General features: G+C 53.9%; 1 protein-coding gene across 1 annotated transcript in view; it reads right to left on the reverse strand.

Moving 5' to 3' along the window:
* Positions 1-24,414, reverse strand: part of TRPM2 (transient receptor potential cation channel, subfamily M, member 2) — a 62,976-nt gene that overhangs the window by 7,348 nt on the left and 31,214 nt on the right. The window contains exons 12-28 of the mRNA XM_008567694.1: positions 23,641-23,778; positions 22,976-23,105; positions 22,617-22,762; positions 21,653-21,765; positions 20,268-20,481; positions 17,675-17,793; positions 16,903-17,035; positions 16,307-16,478; positions 10,777-10,960; positions 8,304-8,485; positions 7,869-8,001; positions 6,403-6,490; positions 5,286-5,373; positions 4,349-4,506; positions 3,564-3,640; positions 3,087-3,188; positions 1,111-1,197 (exon numbers count right to left, since the gene is read on the reverse strand). Coding sequence (XP_008565916.1) covers positions 1,111-1,197; positions 3,087-3,188; positions 3,564-3,640; positions 4,349-4,506; positions 5,286-5,373; positions 6,403-6,490; positions 7,869-8,001; positions 8,304-8,485; positions 10,777-10,960; positions 16,307-16,478; positions 16,903-17,035; positions 17,675-17,793; positions 20,268-20,481; positions 21,653-21,765; positions 22,617-22,762; positions 22,976-23,105; positions 23,641-23,778 — 2,264 coding nt within the window. The remainder of the gene's footprint in view (positions 1-1,110; positions 1,198-3,086; positions 3,189-3,563; positions 3,641-4,348; positions 4,507-5,285; positions 5,374-6,402; positions 6,491-7,868; positions 8,002-8,303; positions 8,486-10,776; positions 10,961-16,306; positions 16,479-16,902; positions 17,036-17,674; positions 17,794-20,267; positions 20,482-21,652; positions 21,766-22,616; positions 22,763-22,975; positions 23,106-23,640; positions 23,779-24,414) is intronic.

Consider the following 24,414-nt stretch of genomic DNA (forward strand, 5'->3'; position numbering starts at 1 on the left):
CACCTCCAGGATGCCATGAGGCCCCTTGCCCCATGCCCCTGTGCCTGTGCTGAAGCCAGGGTAGGCAGTGTCAGGCCTCTGCCGGCTTAACCCCAGCTTTTTAAGGACCTAAACCCCAGTGAAAGAACTGAGACAGTCACCTCTGAGGAAATGTTCTTCCCCACCTGCATACTAGAAAGGGCTCCAGCCTTTTTGGAGAGTTTTTTTTTAAATCAAAAGCCTTAAAGAAGCACATGCCCTCTGACCCAGCTCTGCAGTTCTACGATTTAGAAGCACCTAACGCGGCAGCGGCCTTGGGTGCTGAACCCAGCCTGGGCTGGCATTCGCCCCTGTGGCTTCCTGAAGTGCGGTGCGGGTCTGTACCCAGCATGGAAGGGGCCGGTGACTCGAGGCTGTGAGCAGCAGAGGGTTACAAGAGCATGAAGGTGCGAGCCCATCAGGTGTGTCCACGGATGTGTGTCAGTGTGCATGTGTCCATGTGCATGTGTCCATGTGCATGTGTGTCCATGTGCATGTGTGTCCATGTGCATGTGTGTTCATGGATGTGTACACATGGATGTGGACATAAGTGGGTGTGAGTGTGTGTGTGTGTCTCCTGGTAGGATAAATTCCAAAATATTAATATTAGTACGTAGTGGGATCATATGAGGGTACTTCAAAAAGTTTGTGAGAAAATAGAATTAAAATACGTCAAACCTTCTGTGTGTTTTTCGAAGTACCCTCATATGTATTTTCACTTTCTCTCTTGTATTTCCTGTAAGTTTTTGGTTTGGGTAGTGGGCCCGGTTGTGGATTCTGCAGCCTCCTGGTGCTCTCTCTAAGGGCAGGGGGATGCATGGGGACAGGAGAGCAGCCTCCTGAAGGACAGGTCTGGGCCTGGGCTTTCCCCTTGGGAGGGTGGAGGGCATAGACACTCCTGCCCTGTGTTGGGTGTGTCCACGTTTATTCACAGAACCCCTCCCACATGCCCCACCATGGTACCAGGTACCAAGTGCTGAAACTGTCGTCTCAGCTCTTGAGCACTCGGGAGGTGGCCCAGAAGCCCCTCACGTGGCCGTATGGGTGACCGTGTTGCTGAGGTGTTTGTGCCCGGCCGGGTGTGGAACTCACCGGGTGACCACGGGGTGCAGCATGTGATTGGGTCCGAAACACCTGAGGCTCCCACGCCCACGCAGGCCCGTGCGGCCCATGGGGTTCCTGGGGTGAAGAGGGGTTGGCTCAGCCCCCTGCCCACACTGGGAGAACTGGAGCATGGGGGGCCGGCTCCCACCAGGACCTGCCCTGACCTGGGGAAGAGGATATCTCAGGGATTCCCAAGGGGTGAGGCCAGGGGCTTCAGGTTACCTTGGGGTCACTTGGCAAGGGAAGGGATCTCCTCGGGAGCAAAAGCCAAGCCCCACTGCAGGCCGGGAGGTGTTAAAATGACCACCCTTTCCCCTATAGAGTGCAGGACCCACAGATTGCTTCGGACTATACTTGTCTGTATCCCAAGGCCCCGGTCACACAAGAGACCTGCCGCCACCTTGTGCCTAGCGAGCATGGGGGTGGACACCAAACATCCGGAGGCCCTGCATCTCATGGCTGTGACCACAGACGATGGTCACCATGCGTGGCCCCAGCCTGGAGGGCCCAGGCTGCAAATACGTGGGCTGGTCCTGTGTCCCGAGCACAGGGCACTAGTCACAGAGACCAGGTCCTATTACAAATAATAAGTTCTAGAAATGGGTGGATTTATGTGAATTCATCACTAGAACAGGACCAAGAAATGCACCAGCACTGTTCTACCCTGAGTGAGACCCCCGGGTCTGACACACCCACCGTGCTGCACTGTCCTCCTGGTCCTGGCTTGGACAGTTATTCAGGGCCTAGGTACAGAGCAGGAGCCCCGCCCTCGGGAGAGTGCGGCACTGGGAGCACTGCAGCGCTCCCGCCGCGGGTTCGGATCCTATATAGGGATGACCAGTGCGCTCACAGCACTCAGTGGCTGAGCGCGGTGCGGCCGGTCTCAAAAAAAAAAAAAAAAAAAAAAAAAAAAAAATCACATCACTCCTTACACCTTATGCAAACAACCTCCAGCTGTATTAAAGACTCAAATGAAAAAAACTAATTTAAAAACATATTAGAAGAAAATAGAACGGTGTGTCTTTATGACTTCATAGAGAGAAAATATGCCTGAGATAATATAATAAAAATGTAATTCATAAGTAAACTACATAAGCATGATAAAAATTATTTTCTGTTCTGTTACATTCCACATGGCCACTAAGTCCATCAGGTCCTTCCTGGAGCACCTGCTGCTTCCACATGGCCAGATGTGCCTTCCTAAATACCCCTTCGACCCGTCCCACATGGTCCCCATCACGAGAGCGGGATGCTGGGGCCAAGGCCACCCCAGCTCAGGGTCCCTGTTCTCGTGCCCCACCTGTCTCCTGCCACCTCCTTACATAAACTCTGGTTCCAAGCAGAGTAACACACTCCTTGCTCCAGAACATTCTACAAAAGGCCGGCTGCCACCTCGTCCCTCTCCCTGCACACCCCCTCAGTCCCCCTTGCTCCATGATGCTCCTCCAGACCCCCATCCCGGTGACCTGTCCCTCTGCATTCTGTTGGCCACAGTCCAGCACTCTGAGGCTCACAGGTCACCTGACATCTTTACCCGGGTTTCCTCACCTGCGCAATGGGGTGAAGTGCTGGTCCTACGGGGACACCATGCGAGGAGGCCACCACCCCACCAGCATGCCCACCAGCCACCCTCCCCTCTGACAGCGTCCCTGAGGCAGAGCGCCTTCATATCGCTGCACCGTCCTTCCCACATGTGACATGGCCGTCCCCGGACCATCCCCAAAGATCACATCAGGGACTGAGGGACGAGGCACATCAGGGGGCCCAGCTGGGACAAGTCCACAGCCTTCCCCACACGCCACCTCTGGAAAAGACACAAAGAACAGTTCCAGCAGGGGCGCTGTGGAAACACTGCAAGGTCATGTTTTCTTTTCTTTCTCTGAGTTTGTTTTTACCAGCAAACTGCCTTGTTTGCAAGAGAGGGAACCTGCCACCAAAAGCAAGCCCCAAAGGGCTGCACTCACAGGGGAAGCCCGTGCTGCACCGCGTAGGGCCCGTGGAAGCTCTGGCGGTCTGTCGGTCCATCCACGACGTTGTACCTGATCCTGGAAAGGGGTTCCAGGGCACTGGGAGCAGAGGACAGGGACGTCTCATGGGAGGCGTGGCAGGCAGGGCAGAAGCAGGACCTGGGCAGGCTGCCCAGAGGTACCTCGTCTGGGCTCAGAGAGGGCCACCTCAGACCACGCCCGCACATGGAAGGCTCAGCACCGTGCAGGCCTCCCCCACACCCTGGGCCTCTGGGATGAAGGAAGCGGACCCTGCAGGGCTGCCAGGCCACCTCAGACCACGCCCGCACATGGAAGGCTCAGCACCGTGCAGGCCTCCCCCACACCCCGGGCCTCTGGGATGAAGGAAGCGGACCCTGCAGGGCTGCCGAGTGGGATTCCCCTCCCCTGGGCCCTGGGGCAGGACTGGGGGCCCGGAGGGAGGCCCACACTCACTCTCCTGTGGGGTCCACGATGGCTGCCTCCTTCCTCTCCACTGTGTAAAAGGGCGGGTCGTAGATTAGGAACTCTACCTGGAGCAAAACAGGGCTTTTCCCTCAGGTTTTTTCTCCCCAAAGCTGGGTCCAGGTGCCCAGAATGAGTCAGAGGGAGACTCACGGCCAAGGCCGGCCGCCCAGCTGGACCTGAAACTGACCTCAAGGTGCATACGCCAGCTCTGAGCTGGGGCAGAGCTGAGGGGGGGCTCAGCAGAGGGACCCCCACCGGGGGCCCAGCCAAGGGCTGGCGACCAGGACTGGGGCCTTGGGGACTCTTCCCAGGATGGGGTGGGGGGGCTAAGCTGGACCCCAGAGGTGGGAAGGATTCCATGTGATGGGGGCTAGGAGAAGGCCATGGAAGAAGCCGTCTGGAATGTTCCAGAACGGAGAGGGCAGGGGGCCACTCCACCCAATGCAACTATCCACTCTCCGTCCCTGTGTGTCTCTTCTGTGACTGGCACTGGGCACCATGGGGACTAGCACAGGATGGATGCAGGGATGGGGGCCAGGCTGCTGAGGCAGGTGACATGTGTGGGTCAGATTGCCCGCCAGGCCCCCTCTGCCCCTTCCAGCTGTGTGACTCATGTGACTTGGCCTCTGTGTGCCTCAGTTTCCTTATCAGGCTGCAATGGCCAGGGAGAGCCATGGTCAACATCAGAGGGGCTGGGGGTAGGACCTCTCTCCCCTTCGCCAGGGCCTGGCCACCTCCCACTGTGTTGGGGTGCTGGCGAGACAGGCACTCACCTCCCAGGGCACCTTCTCGTTGGGCACAGGGAACCGTGTGACCAGACTGTTGGGGTAAAGGAGGTGCCGGGCATTCACGTGGTAGCCGTCACCTGGCTCCTCTGCCCTCTTTCTGCTACCTGGCTCAGCATCCTGCTCCTCAGAAGCCTTTTGGGGTGCTGGGAACAGCCACACAGGGCCGTGAGCAGGGCTCAGGCATCTGGCCTGTAGGATGGGGGCTCCCTCTGTGTCCTTTCCCCAAAATGTCTGGGCTGCTTCCACCTCCCCACGCCCACACAGCTGAGCAGGGTGGACACCAGCCCAAGCACTGGGACGACAGCGCTCTAGGGTCTGGGCAGTGTTCCCTGCTGGTGTCTGCTTCTTCATGCAGCCACAGCAGAGGTCTCAGTAACTGACAGCTCTCTGCCATTACAAAAGCCTGTCCCATGAGTGAGGGAAGACTTGCTCTGGGGGCCAGCAGTGCCCGGTGAAGGTCTCTCCGCCCACTTGTTGCTGGATGCCACACTAGGAAAACAGACTTTGCTCTCTGTCGATGCGGAAGACTTGCTCTGGGGGCCAGCAGTGCCCGGTGAAGGTCTCTCCGCCCACTTGTTGCTGGAGGCCACACTAGGAAAACAGACTTTGCTCTCTGTCGATGCGACTGGGTCTTAGCCATCTCCTGGAGCTGTCCACCCCTAGCCCTGGCTCTGCAGCACTGCATGTAGATCAGGGGCTAGGGGCCAGGCCTCCCTTTGGAGGTCCAGGAACCTGGCCAGGTCAGGTGATGGGCTGAGCTCCCCAGGGTGTAGCATAGCACTGCAGTGCTTAGACTCAGGCTGTAGCCACAGCCTTCCACCAGGACCGCAGAGCCCTGCCAGCTGCCTCTCCTCCTGACCGATCCCCAGATTCAAAAGCACACAGGCCAGTGGAGACCAGGTGCTGACAGCCACCCACTCACCCAGAATGGGGACGCCTGCCTCCGAGCCAAAGCCACTATCCCTCAGGGTCCTCACGATCCAGTGCAGAGTTCTGGCTGTCTGCGCCACCTGGAAAGAACATCCCAGAACAGATTCAGTTAGTCACTTCTATCCACACAGCACATGCCCTCCTGCCACTGCCCGCCCAACAGTGGGGCTGGGGCCTGGCTCAGGAGCCCTGGCTGCCCAGGTGACCTTGCTTCTCAGCACCCTGTGCCATCTGAGTTAAAACAAGTCCCTTCCAAACCCTCCAGGACACTACCAGGCCCACCTGCTTCCCTGACCCCCAGCAGTGCCTACCGATGAGACACAGTGTTCACTGGGATGGACACACCAAGGCAATGGAACTGACCCAACACCCCCGTGAGACAAGTCTGAACTGGGGGTGGGGGGTGATGTGCTGTCGGTGGGAGGTGATGTGCCATCGGTGGGAGCAGCTCCTCAGCTCTGCCACCTCCTGGAGGAAACCACTCCAGAGGCCCATGCCACTTGACCACAGGGACGGCAGGAAACTATGACCAGCATGGGCCAGGAAAATGGGTGCGAGGGTAGGGCTGGCTGGGGCAGAGGACCCCAGCCAGGCCTAGCCCTGATCTGCTCATTGAGGGTGGAAGCAGCAGCCCCGGGTGATGCCATGGGGGAACAGCCACGGGAGACACTAGGGGCTGCTGTGGGCAGTGGGGTCTCAGCAGATGGCATTGGTCCTGCTGTCTTTCCTTGCAAAACAGTCTCTCCTCAGCACCTGAGACCGTCCCTCCCTCCCTCCTTGCCCAGCTTAGCCTCGGCAGCCTCAGAGATTGCTAGGGACCATTTTCGAGTCCTCTCTGCCTCCATCCCACAGCCCTCTCCCAGGTTTGGGGCACAGAGTCTGCCGGGAGCACAGCCCCCACAAGGGGAACATTCATGGCGCAATGGCGCGGAGCTCCACTGCAGAACTGTCGGGTGGAATTTTCTAGAGGCCAAAGAAGGCATCTCTTGCAGTTGGGAATGATGCCTGGACCACCCCAATATCCACCCTCTGTGTTGTTTTCTCAGGGTGCTCATCCCTGATGCCACGACACGGCAGAGCCACCTGCCAGGCCAAGACCTGGAACCCACCTGCTCCTCCAGGGAGGCCAGCCTCTGCTCCGTGGAGCCCGACCTCTTCAGGCGGTCCATGTCCAGCAGGTCCACCATGGCATCCACCCTGAAAAAGGATGCGCTGAGCCCAGCTCAGCCAGGCTGTGGTTGGCATGAGTGGGAAACAGGACGCCACTTTACAGATGGCGCTGTCAACCCACCCTCCCAGGCCCTGCATTGGTGCCCAGTGCAGTCATCTTCCTCTAAACGTGAAGCTATTTCTAGCACATGTTTCTGCTGTACAGCAAGGCTGCCTAGTGCCCAGAGGGGAAGGCATCTCAGCAGAGGGATGACCAGGTGTCGCTGGGGAGACCCGGTGAGTGACACACCCACACACCTGAGCCTGCTCACCTGACTCACCAACAGGCTGCTGGGCCCCCACTCCAAAACCGAAACCTTAGCCACAAACAGGAAAGCTGTGGTGGGCACAGCTGGGGTTGTCTGGGGAACGGCCGGTGCTCTTAAAGGCCTCTTAACCACCCCGCCTTGTTTCCTGACAGCCTTGCAATTATGCCAGGGTGTTAACTGGGGAATTTCTGGACCCCCGTGATTCAGCCATCTGTGAGATGTAGGCACTGCCTGGATTTGCTGACAGAGCTCGTCAGAGACCCCAAACCTCCGCCCTGCTCTGTGGGTGAGTAGCCGCAGTCAGCAGCTCAGCCACAATGCTGTGAGGTCAGGACGGACAGCGCATATACCACGGTGCCTCCTTGGGCCCTGAATCCTCACTGGACCCACAGAGAGAAGGTGACCAGGCCAGGGGACCTCTGTAAGGGCCAAGAAGGTCTTTCATCATTTTCCCCATTGTCCTCCAGGCCCCACTGGTGCCTACCAGAGCTGAGGGGCTAGGGCTGGAGAGAAGGGAGCAGAAAGGTCCATCCCCAGCACTGACCTCGGGCCCTGAACAGAAATGGAGGAGTTGAGGGAGGGGGCAGAGCTGAATGTGGCCGAGCTCCAGGGCTGCGCTGCCAAGGCCCTGCAGAAGTTGCACTAGGCCATGCACCGCCAGCTCACCGAGAAGCCGTTCTCGGGGCAATCCTGGGCTCTGGATGTGCACATCCTCCCAGGCCTCCCGATCAGCGTCCTGCAGGCCAACCTGCCCGCTTAAGCACATGCAGGCTTCCCTCCCAGCCTCCAATCCCCCCACCCCGCTGTTTACCCATGGGGCCAAGGCCTCCATAGGAAGAGGGCCACTTGTCAGCTTCTGGGCACAGGCCCCAGTGCCTGTGGGATTGCAGGGGTACACAGGCACAGAGCTTAACCTCCCCAGGTGGGATGCGTGTTGGGCCACCCCAGGTGGGATGTGCACTTATCCTGCCTGTGGAACTGCAGGGGCGGTGGCCCAGAGGTTTCCCTCCCTGGATGGGACATGCACTTCTCCTGCCTGTGGAACTTCAGGGCACATGGGCCCAGAGGTTCCCTCCAGGATCGCCCATCTCCCTTACTTATTGTGGATGTCTTCAATCTTCTGCTCTGGCCTCTGCTTTTGTTGGTACTGCTGGTTCTGCAGGTAGTTCTCCTTCAGGTAGATCTCCCAGGACAGGAGGGCCGCCTCTTCGTTCTTTTCCAGCTTGTTCTCTGTGGGGCGGGGGGACAGACAGACGGGGCCTGAATTCCACACGAGGCCCTGAGCTACCCAGGGATCCCACAGGAAGGGTCTGGCCCTGAGCACAGGAGGGGCCCACTCCACCCCCGCCCAAGGGGACTGCTAGGCTCAGCCCCCAGCACTTGCTCAGGGCTGGTGGGAGGCCAGCGGCCTGAGTGGCCAGTGTGCTGCTGAGCGACCTGGATTCTAGAAGGTGCTGCCACGTGCACCCCAACCCCCCGCTGTGCCCTATGACAGCCTGGTGCATGCTCTGAGGATGACAGAGGCAGCTTACTGAGTTGCTTGTGTCGCTTGGCTGGGATCTTCAGGACCACCCTCTTGATGAAAAGCTGCAGGTGGCTGAGCAGGATGAAGGGGGGTGGCGCGGGGGGCCGGCTGTGGTACTCCTCGATCAGGTCATGGCGCTGGAACTTCCAGATCTGGTCCGTGTGCTCCTGGACCTGCTGGAACGTGTAGCTGTGGGAGACAAGAACCACGCACAGGTCAGCAGGTTTGCAGCAGACACAGAGCCTCCCCACCTCACGGCCCGCAGACCAGAGCAGCACCACACAGGAGCCAACCCAGATGCAGAGAAAGACGGGTAGCCCAGCAGCTTCAGGACTCTGAGCTTCCTGGGGGCCCAGGTGAGAGGAGAGAAAGAGCACACAGATTGCAGACTGAATATGCCTTGTTAGCAAATGAAGCGAAGCTGACATTTGCAGGTGTGTGTCTTGCAGAGACAGGGAGGTTTCGGGTGGCTCCACCTGCTTTCACTGCCTCAAGGACAGGTCCTGCTGCAGCCCCTCGATCCCCTCTAGATCCCAGGTGCAGTGCAGGGGTCAGGCTCTCTCCATGATCAGAGCACTCAGTAAAACAACCAGGGGCAAGCCAGCAACCTAGCTGATGAAAGGGGAACAGACGTAGTGCCAAGCACCATCTGGAATAAAAGGATTTTCAGAGGGTCATGGGTCCCACGGGCCTGTCTGCAGACGCCAGGAAGGACTTTCTGAATTATGGGGGAAGCTGGTCCTTCTATGGGCTTAGACAGCCCCAGGCTACTGGCCTCCTCAGCTCCACTGTCAGGGCCAGGAATGGGCCACAGAGGAGCCCCCAGAGCCAGTGGGGGGCTGGGATCTGGCCTCCGAACACTGGCATTTTCAGTATGCAAAGTCTCCTGTTTGCCCAGAGCCTTTTATGCCACCTCTTATGTCAGGGCCAGGAATGGGCCACAGAGGAGCCCCCAGAGCCAGTGGGGGGCTGGGATCTGGCCCCCGAACACTGGCATTTTCAGTATGCAAAGTCTCCTGTTTGCCCAGAGCCTTTTATGCCACCTCTTATGTGAGGTCCACAACATTCTCTTTGCTCCAAAGTTTAAAACCCACAGGAGTGTACGGGGCCCCTGAAGCCTGGGCTCCCTGGCTTCTATGCTACTCAGGGACATGACATCAGCAGGAAGGTCCTGAGGCCTGAGATGATGACTTCCACCGACTGGCAAGGACTGCAGAATAGACCACTGATTTTGTATTTTTAGTTTCACAAACAAAAATAACAAAAATTTAAAAAGTTCTACAATAAGACTGAACCCTTCAAAACACCAAGGATTTAAAGAACATCCTAGAAATTTCCAGAGAGAAGAAACAGTGACTGTAGTAGTTTCCTATTGCTGCTATAACAAATTACCACAAACGGAGTGCCTTAGAACAGTTTGATTTATTCTCTAATAGTCGTGGAGGTCAGAAGCCTCACTGGGCTAAAGGCAAGGTGTTGGCAGGGCTGTGTTTCTCTTTCCACCTTCCAGAGGCCACCTGCGCTCTGCAGCTCGATGCCTCCTGTCACTGCAAGACCCATTTCCACTGTCACATCTCTTCTTACAGCCTCCTGCCTCCCTCTTACAAAAACCCTCATGATTACATTGGGCCCAACCACATGACCCAGGATCAGCTCCCATCTCAGTATCCTCAATTTAATCCCATCTGCAAGCTCCTTTGCCATATAAGGTCCAACATCCACAGGTTCTGTGGATTAGGATGTAGACATCTTTGTGTCACAGACACCAATAAAGGTCCAAGGTGCATAGATTCTGTTGGCACTTTGGAAGCCACTCACAAACTGAGCAAATGGTCAGGAGGTGGGCAGACACGTAAACACCCTGCAGAACAACATCAACACAAAAGACGTGTGGGTGAATAAGCCCCTGACAGTGGGAGAACCAGACACAGAGCTGCCCACGGATGGCTCAGAACTACAGGAAAACAAGCCCCAAGGGAGCATTGGCTTGGCACAGTCAGAGGTGGACAGCAGGGGCAGCGGGAACACGTCTGGGGTTTGGGGGGACACGGGCAGAACACTTGGGTGATGAGGGGACAGCCCTGAGAACCAGTGGCCACAGCACACCCCCAGGTAGAGCTGAGCACATGGATAAATAACACTACATCCTTGCAGCCGTTCACAAGGAACAAAGTGGATACTAACAGCCCTTCCCTGTGCTGGGAATGACCTAAGGCGCTTCCCATGGAGCAGGGAAGATGGAGACTGCAAGATGCACCCCCAAGCCCACGTGGCACCGTGGGATGGATCTGCGGCACCACAGACCCCCAGTAGAAGTGATGTGGGCAGACCATCATGCCAGCTCAAGAGACATCACAGCAACCAGGTAGAGCGTGGACCATCCAACCGTCCGCTAAGACTCTGGGCGGACAGAGGGACTGGCGCAGCCCAGGGATAGCTGCCTGCCCACCCGCGTGCACAGCCTCCACTGGGGCACTCACTTGAACATGGCGATGAGCAGGTTAAGCAGAAGGATGTTGGTGAAGAGCAGGTACAGGCACAGCAGGATGACCGTTAGCCACTCGGGGAAGGCAGGCTCGTGCCGTGTCACATCACTCTCGGGGCACTTGGGCTTGTAGGGGTCTGTGCCATTGGGGCTGCAATGGTCCAAGTTGAAGTTCACACCTGGAATCGGCCGTGGAGTGGGTAGGGCAAGAAAACAGCACAGTCGCGCAGATGGCTTGGCTGGAGGGCATCCCCAAGGCCATGCGGTCACTGCTGGGCATCCCCATGGGTCTGCACCTCTGGGCGACGTAGCTGTCAGCTCAAAGCCCAGACAATGTAAAAAAAAAAAAAAAAAGAAAAGAAAAAGAACTTTCTTACAGTCAAAGTTGTCCAAAGACAAAATATATTTCCTCAGAAAAAGCAAAATCTTATAATTGGAGATGTTCAGTCTGGTAGGCATATTGACAAGGAGCTTCAAGAATCAGAGTTAATGTCTTTTCGAATGTCCATAGTCTATAAGGTCATCAAAGCCTCAAATAACCTACCATTGATCAATTCTTTTTGGTCTATGTATTTGGGTGTGTGGTACTGTTTTATTACTTTTACTTCACTCTCTCAAATGTCTGTGACAATGTGAATGTCATAATGTGTAAAAATAATCAGACCTAGAATTAAAAGTGCCATATTTGAACCCTCGCTGTGTTGTTTATTAGTTCCTTAGCTTCACTTAGCTTCACTTTTCCACATACGTAACATGAGAGTAACTGCCTGGTTAATGAGGCTATGAAATATTTTTTCAAGGAAGCAGGCCAAAAAAGTTAGTAAGGTTTACATAGATTAGTGAATTCTCAAAAAGGGAACAGACCATATTAGATATTTAGAATGGCGGAAGGAGGTTCTCATAGCTTGTAAAAGTTCTGCAAGTTTTTCTGATATTCCCAATATATAGTCACTCATAAGGTTTGCTAAGAAATTGGGTAACTTAGATAAATGGACACATTCCTAGAAAGACAGACAAAAACTACCAAAATTGACTGGAGAAGAAATAGAAAATATGAATAGACCTATAATAAGTAAAGATGGAATTAGTAAGTTGAACACCTCGCACAAAAAGAAGTCCAAGCTCAGATGGCTTCACTGGGGAATTCTACTGAAGGTTTAAGGGCAAATTAAAACCAATCCTTCACAAACTCTTCCAAGATATAGAAGAGGAGGGAATGCTTCCTAAGTCATTCTATGAGGCCAGTATTACCCTGACACCAAAACCAGTATCCCAGGAATGCACAGCTGGTGTAACACTGAAGATCAACTAAAGTAATGAGTACTTTATTCATAGTATAAAGATCAAAACATATATAAACATTTCTATAGGTGCAGAAAAGGCATTCGACAAAAGCTACCACCTTTTTATAATTAAAAAAAAAACTCAAGAAACTAAGAATAGAAGGGAACTTACTTCTTCAACCTGATAAAGCACATTCACAAAAGACCCACAGCTAACATCATACTTAGTGGTGAAAGACTGAAAGCTTTCCCATAAGACCAGGAGTGAAATAAAGATGTCCACTCACATTACGTCTATCCAACATTGTACTGGAGGCTCTAGGCAGGATAATTAGGCAAGAAAAAGAAATAAAAGGCATCCAGATTGGAGAGAACAAATAAAACTATCTCTGTTTGTAGATGGCATGATCTACAAGGGGAAATGGAATTGATAAAATAAAATACATAAATCCTATTTCTCAACATAAGCTCCATCAAGTTCTCAACACTTTTGTAAGCAATGATACCAGCCATTTAAGCCATCCCTAAAAAACTGACGTGCTGGAAGTTTAACCATGACAATGCAGTCTTTTTTTCATTATTAAATGAAGAAATATGGGTGCTCTTTTCACATTACGTCTATCCAACATTGTACTGGAGGCTCTAGGCAGGATAATTAGGCAAGAAAAAAAAATAAAAGGCACCCAGATTGGAGGGAACAAATAAAACTATCTCTGTTTGTAGATGGCATGATCTACAAGGGGAAATGGAATTGATAAAATAAAATACGTAAATCCTATTTCTCAACATAAGCTCCATCAAGTTCTCAACACTTTTGTAAGCAATGATACCAGCCATTTAGGCCATCCCTAAAAAACTGACGTGCTGGAAGTTTAACCATGACAATGCAGTCTTTTTTTCATTATTAAATGAAGAAATATGGGTGCTCTTCAAAGATTTTTAAGATTAGGAAACAAAAAGTCAGAAGGAGCCAAATCAGAACTGTAAGGTGGATGCCTAATGATTTCCCATCAAAACTCACAAAATCGCCCTTGTTTGATGAGAGGAATGAGCAAGAGGAGGATTCTCTGGTGAAGATTTTCTGGGTGTTTTTTCTGCTAAAGCTTTGGCTAACTTTCTCCAAACACTCTCTTAATAAGCAGGTGTTATCACTCTTTGGCCCTCCAGGAAATCAACAAGCAAAATGCCAAAAAAATTCTTCTATGACCTTTGCTCTTGTCTGCTTTTGCTTTGACTGGACCACTTCCACCTCTTAATAGCCATGGCTTTGATTGTGCTTTGTCTTCAGGATAGTACTAGTAAAGCCATGTTTCATCTCCTGTTACAATTCTTCAAAGAATTGCTTCAGGATCTTGATCCCACTTGTTTAAAATTTCCATTGAAAGCTCTGCTCTTGTCTGCAGCTGATCTGGGTGCAACAGTTTGGGCACCCATTGAGTGGAAAGTTTGCTCAACTATAATTTTTCAGTCAGAATTGTGTAACCTGGACCAGTCAAGATATCTAGGGTGCTGGCTATTGTTTCTGCTGTTAATTGTTGGTCCTCTTCAATTACGGTAGGAACAAGATTAATTTTTTCCTCTCAAATTGATGTGGATGCTCTGCCACTGTGGACTTCATCTTCAACATTGTCTTGTCCCTTCTTAAAATGAGTTATCAATTTGTAAACTGCTGATTTCTTTGGAGCATTGTCCCCATAAACTTTTCATAAAGCATCAATGATTTCACCATTCTTCCACCCAAACTTCACCATAAATTTGATGTTTGTCTTTGCTTCAATTTGAGCAGAATTCATGTTGTTTTGACAGGGGCTCTTTCCAAACTGATGTCTTATCCTTCTTAGTAACTCAAACTAGAGCCTGTGCAGACATGTAATAACAACTTGGTATGAGTTTATTTTGGTGGAAAGAAACCTGAAATCCATGCATAGTTTTTTCACAATGTGCATTTTCCATGAACTTTTTGAAGACCCCTCATATAACAAATCCCAACAAATCCAATTAAAACCTAATACTAGAACTAATAAAGTTCAGCAGGTTTCAGGATACAAGATTAATATACGAAATATAGGGTATTTCTATGCACTAGTAATTAACAGTCCAAAAATGAAATTAATAGAGCAATTCTATTTATGAAAGCATGAAAGGAATAAAATGCTCAAGCATAAATATAACAAAAGAAGCACAAGACTCATACCCTGAAAACTACAAGACGTTGTTGAGATAAATTAAAGATCTGAATAAGTAACAAGATATCCCATGTTCACAATCAAAATTCCAGATGCCTTTTTTTCAGAAACTGATAAGCTGACTCAAAAATTCATGTGGACCTAAGAGATCCTGAGGCCAAAACAATCTTGAAAAAGAATAAAGTTGGAGGACTCACACTTTCCACTTCCAAAACCTACTGCAAAACCACATTAACCAACACAGTGAGGTACTGGCACATGATAGACATATGGATCAATGGAACAGAATCGAGAATCTACAAATGAACTCCTACATTAACGATCAATTGATTTTCAACAAGGACGCCAAGACAATTCAGTGAGGAAAGAACAGTCTTTTCAACAAATGGTGCTGGGACAGCTGGATATCCACATGCAAAAGAATGCCCCTGACCTTCCCCATATACAAAAATTAATTTAAGCAGATCAAAGGCCAAAAGAAAGGGCTAAAGCTACAAAACTCTTAGAAGAAAAATGTAGGTATAAATCTTTGTGACCTTAGGATAAGCAATGGCTTCTTACATATGATGCCAAAAGCACAAACAGTGAACAAGTTCAGTAAGTTGAACTTCATCCAAATTTAAAACATTTTGTATCAAAGGACACCATAAAGACAGTGAAATGACAATTCACAGGTTGACAGAAAATATGTTCAAATCATACATTTGATAAGGGACTGGTGTCCTTATGTAAAGAACTCTTACAACTAAATAATAAAATGACAGATAAACCAGCTGAAAAATGGGCAAAGAATAAAAATAGACCTATCCCCAAAGATATACAAACAGTCCAACAAACACATGGAAAGATGCTCAATGTTATGGGTCATTAGAGAAATGCAAATCAAAACCAGGTGAGACGCCACTCCCCACCCACTAGGATGGTTAGAATTTAAAACAAACAAACAAACAAAACAAAACAAATGGGCAAGAACAGTGTCAGCAAGAATGTGGAGAAACTGGAACCCTTGTGCCTTGCTGGTGGGAATGTGAAATGGTGCAGGCTTTTCAGAACACAGTTTGGAAGCTCCTCAAAAAGTTAAACATAGAGTTATCACGCGACCCAGCAATTCCACTCCTAGATACCTATCTAAGAGAAAGGAAAATGTACACTCACACAAAAGCTTATAAATAACTGTTCACGCAACATTATTCATAGAATTAAAAAATGGAAACAGGGCCGACCCCGTGGCGCACTCCAGAGAGTGCGGCGCTTGGGAGTGCAGCAGCGCTCCTGCCGCGGGTTCGGATCCTATATAGGGGGATGGCCGGTGCGCTCACAGCACTCACTGGCTGAGTGCGGTGTGGCCGGTCTCAAAAAGGACAAAAAAAAAAAAGTGGAAACAACCCAAATGTTCACCAACTTATGACTGGATAAACAGAATGTGCTCTATCCATACAATAGGATGTTATTCAGCCATAAAAAGGAATTAAATACTGACACATGCTATGTTATGGGCAAACCTTACAAATATTACACTCAGTGAAAGAAACCAGGCACAAAAGACTATGTACTTATATGAGATGTCCAGAAAAGGCAAATGTATAGAGACAGAAAGTAGACTAGGGGTTCTTGGGGCTGGGGACAGGGGAGATGGGGACTGAGTGCTAAAGGGCATGGTTGTCTTTTTAAGGTGATGAAATGTTCCAAAATTAGATTCTGTAAATATGCTAAGTACCACTGAAGCGTGCGCTTTATCCAGGTGACCTCTCTGACATGGGAGTTACATCTCCATGAAGCTCGAAAGCTCACTATACACACTATATAAAAGGTGTTCTCTCCATCCAGAGGAGGAGGAAGGTATTTCTGCACACGCCACACCCCCTGGCTGTCCTTCCATGAGTTGGCAGGAGGCCCTGCAGGCATCATACTTCGGTTGATGCTGCCTGCCACTGCCAGCAACCTCAGGAATGCCGCCACTTTAGCTTGCTTCCCCTGCCGCCCCCGGTCTCTCTCCTGCTTCCAGGCATCACCTCTCAGACACCCTGAGCCCCCCGCCCATGACCCGGGCCCCTACCGTCGATGTAGGCTGGGATCTGCCCGAAGATGGTGAGATATGAGTGGTAGACCCCCCCGCGGAAGATCCAGTCCCCCCGCCTCTCGTTGTGGATGAGGATGGCCTGCTTGGCCACCCCGAAGGACACCACCCACACTGCCAGCAGGAAGAGGAAGAAGAAGACGTCCTTCATCTGCAGAGACAGCAAGGCATCGCGGCTGTACCTGCCCGCCCCGGCGCTCTCCCCGCCCTCTGCACCCAGAGATGGCAGGGAGCAGCCCTGGGGCCGCCTCCATAACCTCACAGAGTGCGCCTGCACCTCTGTGCTGGGCACCCCCGGGGGTAGGGGGGGGTCAGACATAACCATGACTCAAGAGGAAAGCTCCGACAGCTGAATCGGAGGTCAGGAAGGAGCTGTGGAGAATGGGGGAGAATCAAGGAAGGCTTCTAGGAAGAGGCGGCACACCAGCAGAGAGAAATGGATTCCAGGGGGCGGGAGCCAAGAGGCAAAGCAGGGACCCAGAACCTACAGTGTGCTCAGGCCCTGGTCCACCTCACTTACGACAGGCATCCCCTCCCCCGGCCCACAGGCCTTGCTGGGGTCCTCGTCCCCTCACCATCCGCTTCACAATGATTATCTTGGGACCCAGCGTCTTGCTGACAGTGAAAATGTGCATCAGCCGGAGGCAGAACATGATGAAATCCAGGGAAAGGATGACGCGTCCAGGATACAGCGTCGCTGGGATGAGCCTGGTGACCCGGGCAGAAGCACACCCCACCTCAGCTCTCTGCAACCCCAGGCAGCCGCCACAGCTCCCAGCACCGGTCCCAGCCAGCGCTTCATCTGCCCAGCCCGGGCCTGGCCCTCGAAGGCAAAGGGTGGACCCTGGACCCCAACGTGTTCAAAGCCAGGTGTGAAGCCAAGGGAAAACAGGCTTTTCTTCAGAAAGGTCCAGAAGCCCGTCCTCGGGCAGGGTGCCAGGTCCTGGGGACCTCCCGGGTCCCTCTTGCCTCTTGGACAAAGGGGGCCATGGCCTCCCAGTACACTAGGCCATAATGGGCAGTGAGGACCCAGCAGGAGGGAGGCAGGTAGACACAGCAGCAGCCGCATGTCCAGCAGGCAGGACAATTCCAGCGACTGCCATCCACAGCCCCACACACGGGCCACAGTCTGAGGCTTACAAGGGGCTCTTGTATCTCCCTCCTCTGCTCCTTCAGCCATCCCAAGGATAGGCAGAGTTGCTGTCATCACAACACCCACGGGACAGACAACGATCCCGGGTTCAGAGAGGAGCTGAGCCTCGCCCAGGGTGGAGCCAGCTCCAGACCTCGGCTGTCTTTGGTGGGGGGACCACATGGGGGAAGCAGAGGGAATCCCTGGCCACCCACCTGCAGGTCAGCCCCGCTATAAAGAGCACAATGGCAGCGACGTCCAGTTTGTTCCAGAAGTCACTGAAGTACAGGGCCGCCATCTTCATGAGCCCACACTCGTCCGGGTCGTAGAAGAGCTGCTGACAAGAGGGAAGTTAGGGGCAGCCGGGGTAATCATTACTACCGTGGTTGTCATCAGCACCGGCTTGTGAAAAGACTCTTCCTTTGTGGAGAGAGCTGGTTGGTTCGTTGGAGATTGGGAGTGAGACGGGGAGGGGACAGATCCTATATACACCACAGTCAAGGGCAAATGCAGGGCTTTCATCAGGCTCTGTTGCCCCCCAGAGCCACCGCTGTCCCCAATGGCCCCTCTCAAGCACGTGTGTGTGTGCTGGAGCTTCCCCACACACAGACTTTTGTTCTGACAGAGCCGCACCTGCTTCCAGAAGCTGCCTCAGGAGGGGGCTGACACCCTGTGGGGACTGCTGGAGCCTGCCTGCCTGGCAGGAGTCCCCACGCCCTCCCCCAGTCCCAGGCCAGATCCCAGCAGCTGGGTGGGTGGGGCATGACCCACAGGACCAACCAAGTCCCTTCCCTGGATCCAATAGGCACACCCAGGGAGGGGGCATCCCCTCTTAGTTTGGGGGCTGCCACCAAGAGGCAGAGGCGTGGGGAATACAGAGTCCTTCGACCCCCTGTGGAAAGGGCCCACCTGGATCCACGCTTCCTTCCCAGGACTCCCCACAGGCAGCATGCACACCCAGTGTAGGCAGGCCATCTGACTAGGGCCTAATGGTCTGCCAAGTCCAGAGGACAAAGAGTATAGGCTGTGTCTGTCCCCCAGTTGGCTGATCCCAACCCAGCGCCGAGGATCACATCAGCCCAATTCACATTCACTTGCTGCCACCAGGCGCTGGCACTGTGGGAACACAGCAGGGAACCCCATACAGTAAGGATTAACCCTGCCCAAAGAGCAGTTTGGCCTGTGCCCCCAGCTCCTGGGCGTGAACTTTTGAGCCCCTAGAACGTCCTGCCTGATGGAAGCATCTTTGTTTACAGGGACTTGGGCCATGCCAGACAGCCTAACAATGTGACTCAGGGTGGAGGCATGGGCCACGCAGCATCAGCTCAACCTCTGGAGGGGCCAGATACTGAGGTCAGCCACATGGGTGGTCAGCCATGTCTATGTGACAGACCACAGTAAAAATCCTGGACTTCGAGGCTAGAGTGGGCTTCCCTGGGTGGCAGTGCTCTGAGCATGATGTCACACATTGTTGCTGGGAGAACTAGGCCCTGTCCACACCTCCACAGGGAGGGGACGGCTGGAAGCTTGCACCTGGTCTCCCTCCTGGACTCCACCCTGCACACCTTTTACCTGGACTGGTTCTAATCTGTAGACCTCTGCTGTAGAACATCATCACTGTGAGTACTGAAGCTCTCAGAGATCCTGTGAGTCCTTCTGGAAAACTACTGAGCCTGAGGGTGGTCTTGGGGACCCCTGTACTCTGCACTGCTCTTCACAGGGGAAGGAGGAGACACACCCACCCAAAGCCCATGAGGTCTTGGGGTGAGGGCATCCCATTCCCCTCTGTCCTGGGGCCTTGCCCAGCTTGCAGGGGACAGGTGAGGCTCAGTGAGGACAGGCGTCTGGCCAAGGGTCCACCATGAGGAAGTGGCCAGACTGGAGCAGGGGTGGGAAGGCCACCATGGGGCTGTGGAGGCCTCAACTGAGATAGGAGGTGCTTAGTTTCCCTGGGCTCGGGTTTCAGGACAGGCCTTGGGGTTTCCAGCCACTCCCCAAGGTCTCTGGCCCCCTCCTCTGAGCTCTCCCCTAGAGGAAAGTTACTGTTGCCAGTTAGACCTATTTTTAGCCCCAACATGAGGAAAATGAGACCACAAGAGGTTGGCTTATGCAAATCCAGTGTCTGGGCATGCTCAGTAGAGAGGGGTTATGTAACCCTGGGAGCTGAATGACCTTCCCCTAGAGGTGCTAGAGAGCACAGAACATTCACAAATATGTCCGGTGCCTGTGATAGGGTCTGACCAATGAGCATCCTCCATGAAGGGACCGACTGAGCATGTGCAAGACTGAGTTACACAATGGGAACCACTGCCTTAGTTGACTATTCATTAGATGTAGAAACTATAAAAGCCAGAGATCCCAGTAGAAGGGAGAGCTGGTGTTCACCCTCCTGGAGGCAGCCCACACTCTGCCTGTGGAGTATGTATTTCTTTCTCCTTGTATCAAATTTACCTGCAGCGAGCGGCTGCTCACTCTCTTGAGCCAGCCTGTCCTCAGTACTGAACTTCAAGTGTGTTTTTCTGGCTTTCGTGTTAGACTTGATGTCTGTACTGGACTGACTTCTGCGTTCGACTTGGTGTGGGCCCTGCTTTGTCTCTGGAGCTGTGCCAGACTCTCCCTGTGAGGTCTGTTTCTCTTATTCATTACATTAAACCTGTTCTCACTTTCAAATACCATGACTCTGCCCTTGAATTCTTTCCTACGGTGGAGTTAAGAACCTGGTAAGAGGACGGGGTGGGTGGAGGCCAGCCACTGGGCCCCCAGACCCTTCCTCTGGCATCACCAGGACCCAGGGCGGATGGGGCTCACCTGCCGCGTCTCCTCACACACCAGAGAGAAGAGCCAGAGGTAGATGGCACACTCGCACCAGGAGGGCGTGGGCTGGAAGTCCACCATGAGCACGTAGGCGAAGAGGCAGAGGAAGGCGAAGTAGGACAGGATGTTCAGGTGGAAGACGACCACGGGCGCGCTGAAGAAGGCGCGGGCACACGCAGAGCCGCCCACCGCCTGCAGCCTCTTCTCCCTGCGGCCGATGCCAGGTGACCATGAGGGGCTGGGGTCCTGACATCCACAGCCCTTGACCACCCTGGGTCCCCCCCTTGACCCCGAGAGATGCTGCTGCAGGGGCGATGTGCTCGGGGGTCTTGCTGTTACAGAGGGAGGCGGTATGAGGCAGCCTGGGTCTGTGTGGCCCCACATCCCCCAAATGCAGCCACAGCAGGACAGGGCACCCAGCAAGGCCTGGACCCAGAGATGACCCTCTGACGCCCACCCACACCAGGACTCTCAAGCGGGTGACACGGCCTGGCTCTTAGCCCAGCCTTGAGTCAGGTCCTGCCTGTGGATGCCCGGGCTTCAGCCACCATCCAGTAACAAACACCATCGTTCACAGGGGTCAGGGCCAACTGGGACCACAGAGTGCTGCCCACACGGTATGCTCTGACACACGGCCTCTTATCACAGGACAGCTGGCCATGAGGCAGAGGCTTCGTCAGCAGATGTGGCTTGCCGCCCTTAGGGGGCACTGAAAAAGCCCTGCCTCAGTTTCCCACCAGGACTCTCTGAGCACTTACAGCAACTCAGGCCCATGTCCCCAGCAGCAAGGGGTTCAGGAGGAGGTGGGCAGCATGGCCTGTGGGTTAGGGAGGGGCACAGCTGCTGGCCACCTGGGCTGGAGCCTTGGATCTGCCCCTGACTCCCGGGAGACCCTGGGCCCCAGTCCACTTCTCAGTAAAACAGAGCCAACTCCTCAACAGACCCTGGGGCTCTGAAGAGGCTGCAGTTGTGGACACAGGGCCATGCCTGGGTCCCCGGCCATCACTGTCCTCCTTCTCATGAGAAGACGATCCCACCCAGCACAGACCCCACACAGTGGAGGAACCAGAGACTCACAGCCTCGTCTCACGGTCCCACCCCAAAGGCTCAGGCCGCAGTGCCAGCTCCATCCTCCCATTCCCAGGGGCTGAGGCTGAGGGGGGCTCGCCCCCACCACCTGGTTGTTGATGTGGGGTCAGCTGGGGGGTGCTTCATACACATGGCTCACCCCCTCCACTTCCTGCCCAGGTCATCTCTACCAATGTAGGACCCAGGCACAACCATAAAGACACGTGCAACTTGCTCCCAGTGACAGCATTTGGGAGAGAAGGTCCCCAGTCCCCAGGGCCCCTCCCGCAGCCCTGTGGCCCCCACGGCACCTGAATGAGACGAGGCCAGTGAAAAGCAGCGGGAAGACCAGCATGCACAGGACCACGCGCCATAGCCCATTGTCCACGCAGAGCTGGCCCCACCACACCTTGGTCAGGAAGGCCTGCAGGCAGTGGGGAGGTGTCTCAGGATGGGGGCCCCAGCACCACGCCACACCCGGGCCTTCACAATCACAACCCACTCAGCCCCCTGCCCATACTGCGGCCAGCACAGGACGGGCGCCATCATCTGCCAGCTGAGGTGCTGGGCTCCAGGAGGGCAGAGCCCGCTGCAGTCTCACAGGAGTGGTGGCCAAGAGGCAGGGCTCACACGGGGGCTCCCAATTCCCAATCCCGCCTGTGCTCCCACCTTGAGCTGCGGGACCCCATCTTCGCAGGGTTCTGAGGCCGCACAGTCACGGGCCCTCATGAGCTGGCCCCACTAAGCCCTGTAGGGCGGGAACAGACGCCTCCCCAGGCATCCCAGGCCCCAGCACAGCCCGGGACATGATGGAGCCCAGTGGACAGGTGCAGCATGAAGCTGAGGGGACCCCACTGCGTGCCAGGTCCCCATGGGCCCGAGGTCGTGCTGAGAGCAGCCACCACCCCAGGTGCTCCCTGCCCTTAGTGCTGCAGATGGACACACTGCCCCCATCCCTCCTGGGCCCCTAGGTAGGGAGGGCTGGTGCCGGCTGTGGGGACGCCTGGGGGACTGCCTGCTGCTCCCAGGCAGGACATCCCATGTGGAGGTGAGCCGCTGCCTCATGACCAGATACCACCTGCTTTTCCTCATCTGTAAGATGGGAGGGAAGAGCCTTCTGCTGGGGACTGGGAACAATGGGTCAGGCACTGCCCCAAGTCACTGAGGGGCCTGAGACCTGCATGAACATGTGTACCATCCACGTGAGCAAGAGGCTGTGTCCCCCCAAAAGCACTGCAGGTGCCTGTTTCTGGAAGCAGGCCCTCGGAAGGTCACCTGGATGCCCCCGTGAGACACGAACTTCATGTCCTTGGCCTCCAGGGCAAGCTGCAAGCATGTGGTCTTCCCCCAGGCCTCCGACACACGGATGAGCAGCTTCTGGGCTCTCTCCTCGTCCTTGCGATAACACTCAGTGAAGACCCCTGGGCGGAGAACGAAGATGGAGCAGCAGGAGACTGAGCCCCAAGGACAGTGTCAGAGAGTGGACCCTCCAGACAGCATCAGTTGAAGGTCTGGCAGGGGCACAGAGTCAAGAGAAGGCAGGCAGACGGGGGCTGATGTCCACAAACACCTGCGCCCAAGGCAACAGCACAGGGGCTGAGTCGTGGTCTCAGTCCCACCCCACTGGTGCTCACCAATGGCTCTGTGCTCATACTCGTCCGCCAGCACCAGCATCTCTTCTGAACTGTCCGTGTCCTCCTCCTCCTTCGACAGCTCCTTCAGGATCTTGCTGCAGGCCAAGGCCGCCGCAATGCAGTCCTGGCTCTGGGGATCCAGGAGTCACCGTAAGAACCTGGAGGGCCAGCCAGGCCCAGCCCACCCGGGGAACCTGATGCACTGCTGGGATGTGAAAGCAGAGAACATGGACAGGACGGGCCACTGGACAGGATGTAACCCCTTTCTGAAGGCCTGGTCTCCCGTGCTGCCCAGTGGGGTGTTCTGCCTGCCCTGCAGTCTTTCTCCAATGGACAGAGCAGACACAGCATGTGCACTGGCCTGCCAGAGCCACATGGCCCACACAGTACTGCCCAGCCTGTGCACCCTCACAAACCTCAGCACTGGACATCAATGAAGAAGGACTTCGCCTGGCAGACTTTAAAATTCTCTTCCTGCCTAGACCTAAGTTCTTTGAGTCCAACCCTGAGCACACAAGTACTTTCTGGTGTTGAGGACGCTCACAACCTCCTACTCAGCTGAGAGCCATCCCTGCATGCTGTTGGCCCTGGGCTCTCCAGCCACACTCCTAGCTGGTCAACTGGTCTACACGTAGCCATGTCTGCTGAAAAGCAGGTCTTATTACCTGAGCCCAGATGATTCCTGCCAGCTCCCGGCGGTTCTGGACAATGGCCCAAATGAGAAGGTCACGGACTGGGTCCATGGTGAAGGTAACATGGCCTGATGACCGCTTGTAGAGGGAGCGAAGGCTCACACCTTGCACCTGTGAGCAGTGGACAGTCAGAGTCCCAACCTAGGCCCCTGCTGGCATTGAAATCCCTGAGGGAGCCTCTCAGCAGTGTAGCCTTATCCATAACCCCAACCACAGCCCCTGCACCAGCTCCCACCTCAGCCCTGACCTTCTTGGGATCACCATCCCTGGAGGCTGGGCCCACAACTTCTATTTTCAACAATACGCTAGACTGTCCTTATGTACTGAAGTTTTAAAACCATTGTTCTGGAGATATCTAGAAACATCTGGAAAGTGGAATACTCTTCTAACTCCTTCACCGACAATTTTAGACCCTTTTTCATGCAAGGCGCTTCAAGTTTCCTTAGCCTTATCTTGTGGCATCAAAGCCTTTTTAAATGAAAATTCTAGCACATTCTGTTAAGATTTATGGCTCTGAGCTCCCTAAGGGAATCTAACAGTTTCTCCTGCAGAGAAGGCCACCAAGAAAGGGCTGCTGAATAAACAATGACAGTCACACATGGGCAGAAGGGCACCTCAGCCTCAGTCACACTCAATGCAAGCTGTCCTGCTGATCAGTAAACAGGTGCTCAGATAGTCTGAAAATAATTCTCAGAAGTAGAGAACACATTTCCTGCATCATGTGCAAAATTGCACTTTCTTTGATTC

The sequence above is a fragment of the Galeopterus variegatus genome, unplaced genomic scaffold (assembly GCF_000696425.1).
Source record: "Galeopterus variegatus unplaced genomic scaffold, G_variegatus-3.0.2 Scaffold336, whole genome shotgun sequence".
In the NCBI taxonomy this organism is placed as follows: Eukaryota; Metazoa; Chordata; class Mammalia; order Dermoptera; family Cynocephalidae; genus Galeopterus; species Galeopterus variegatus.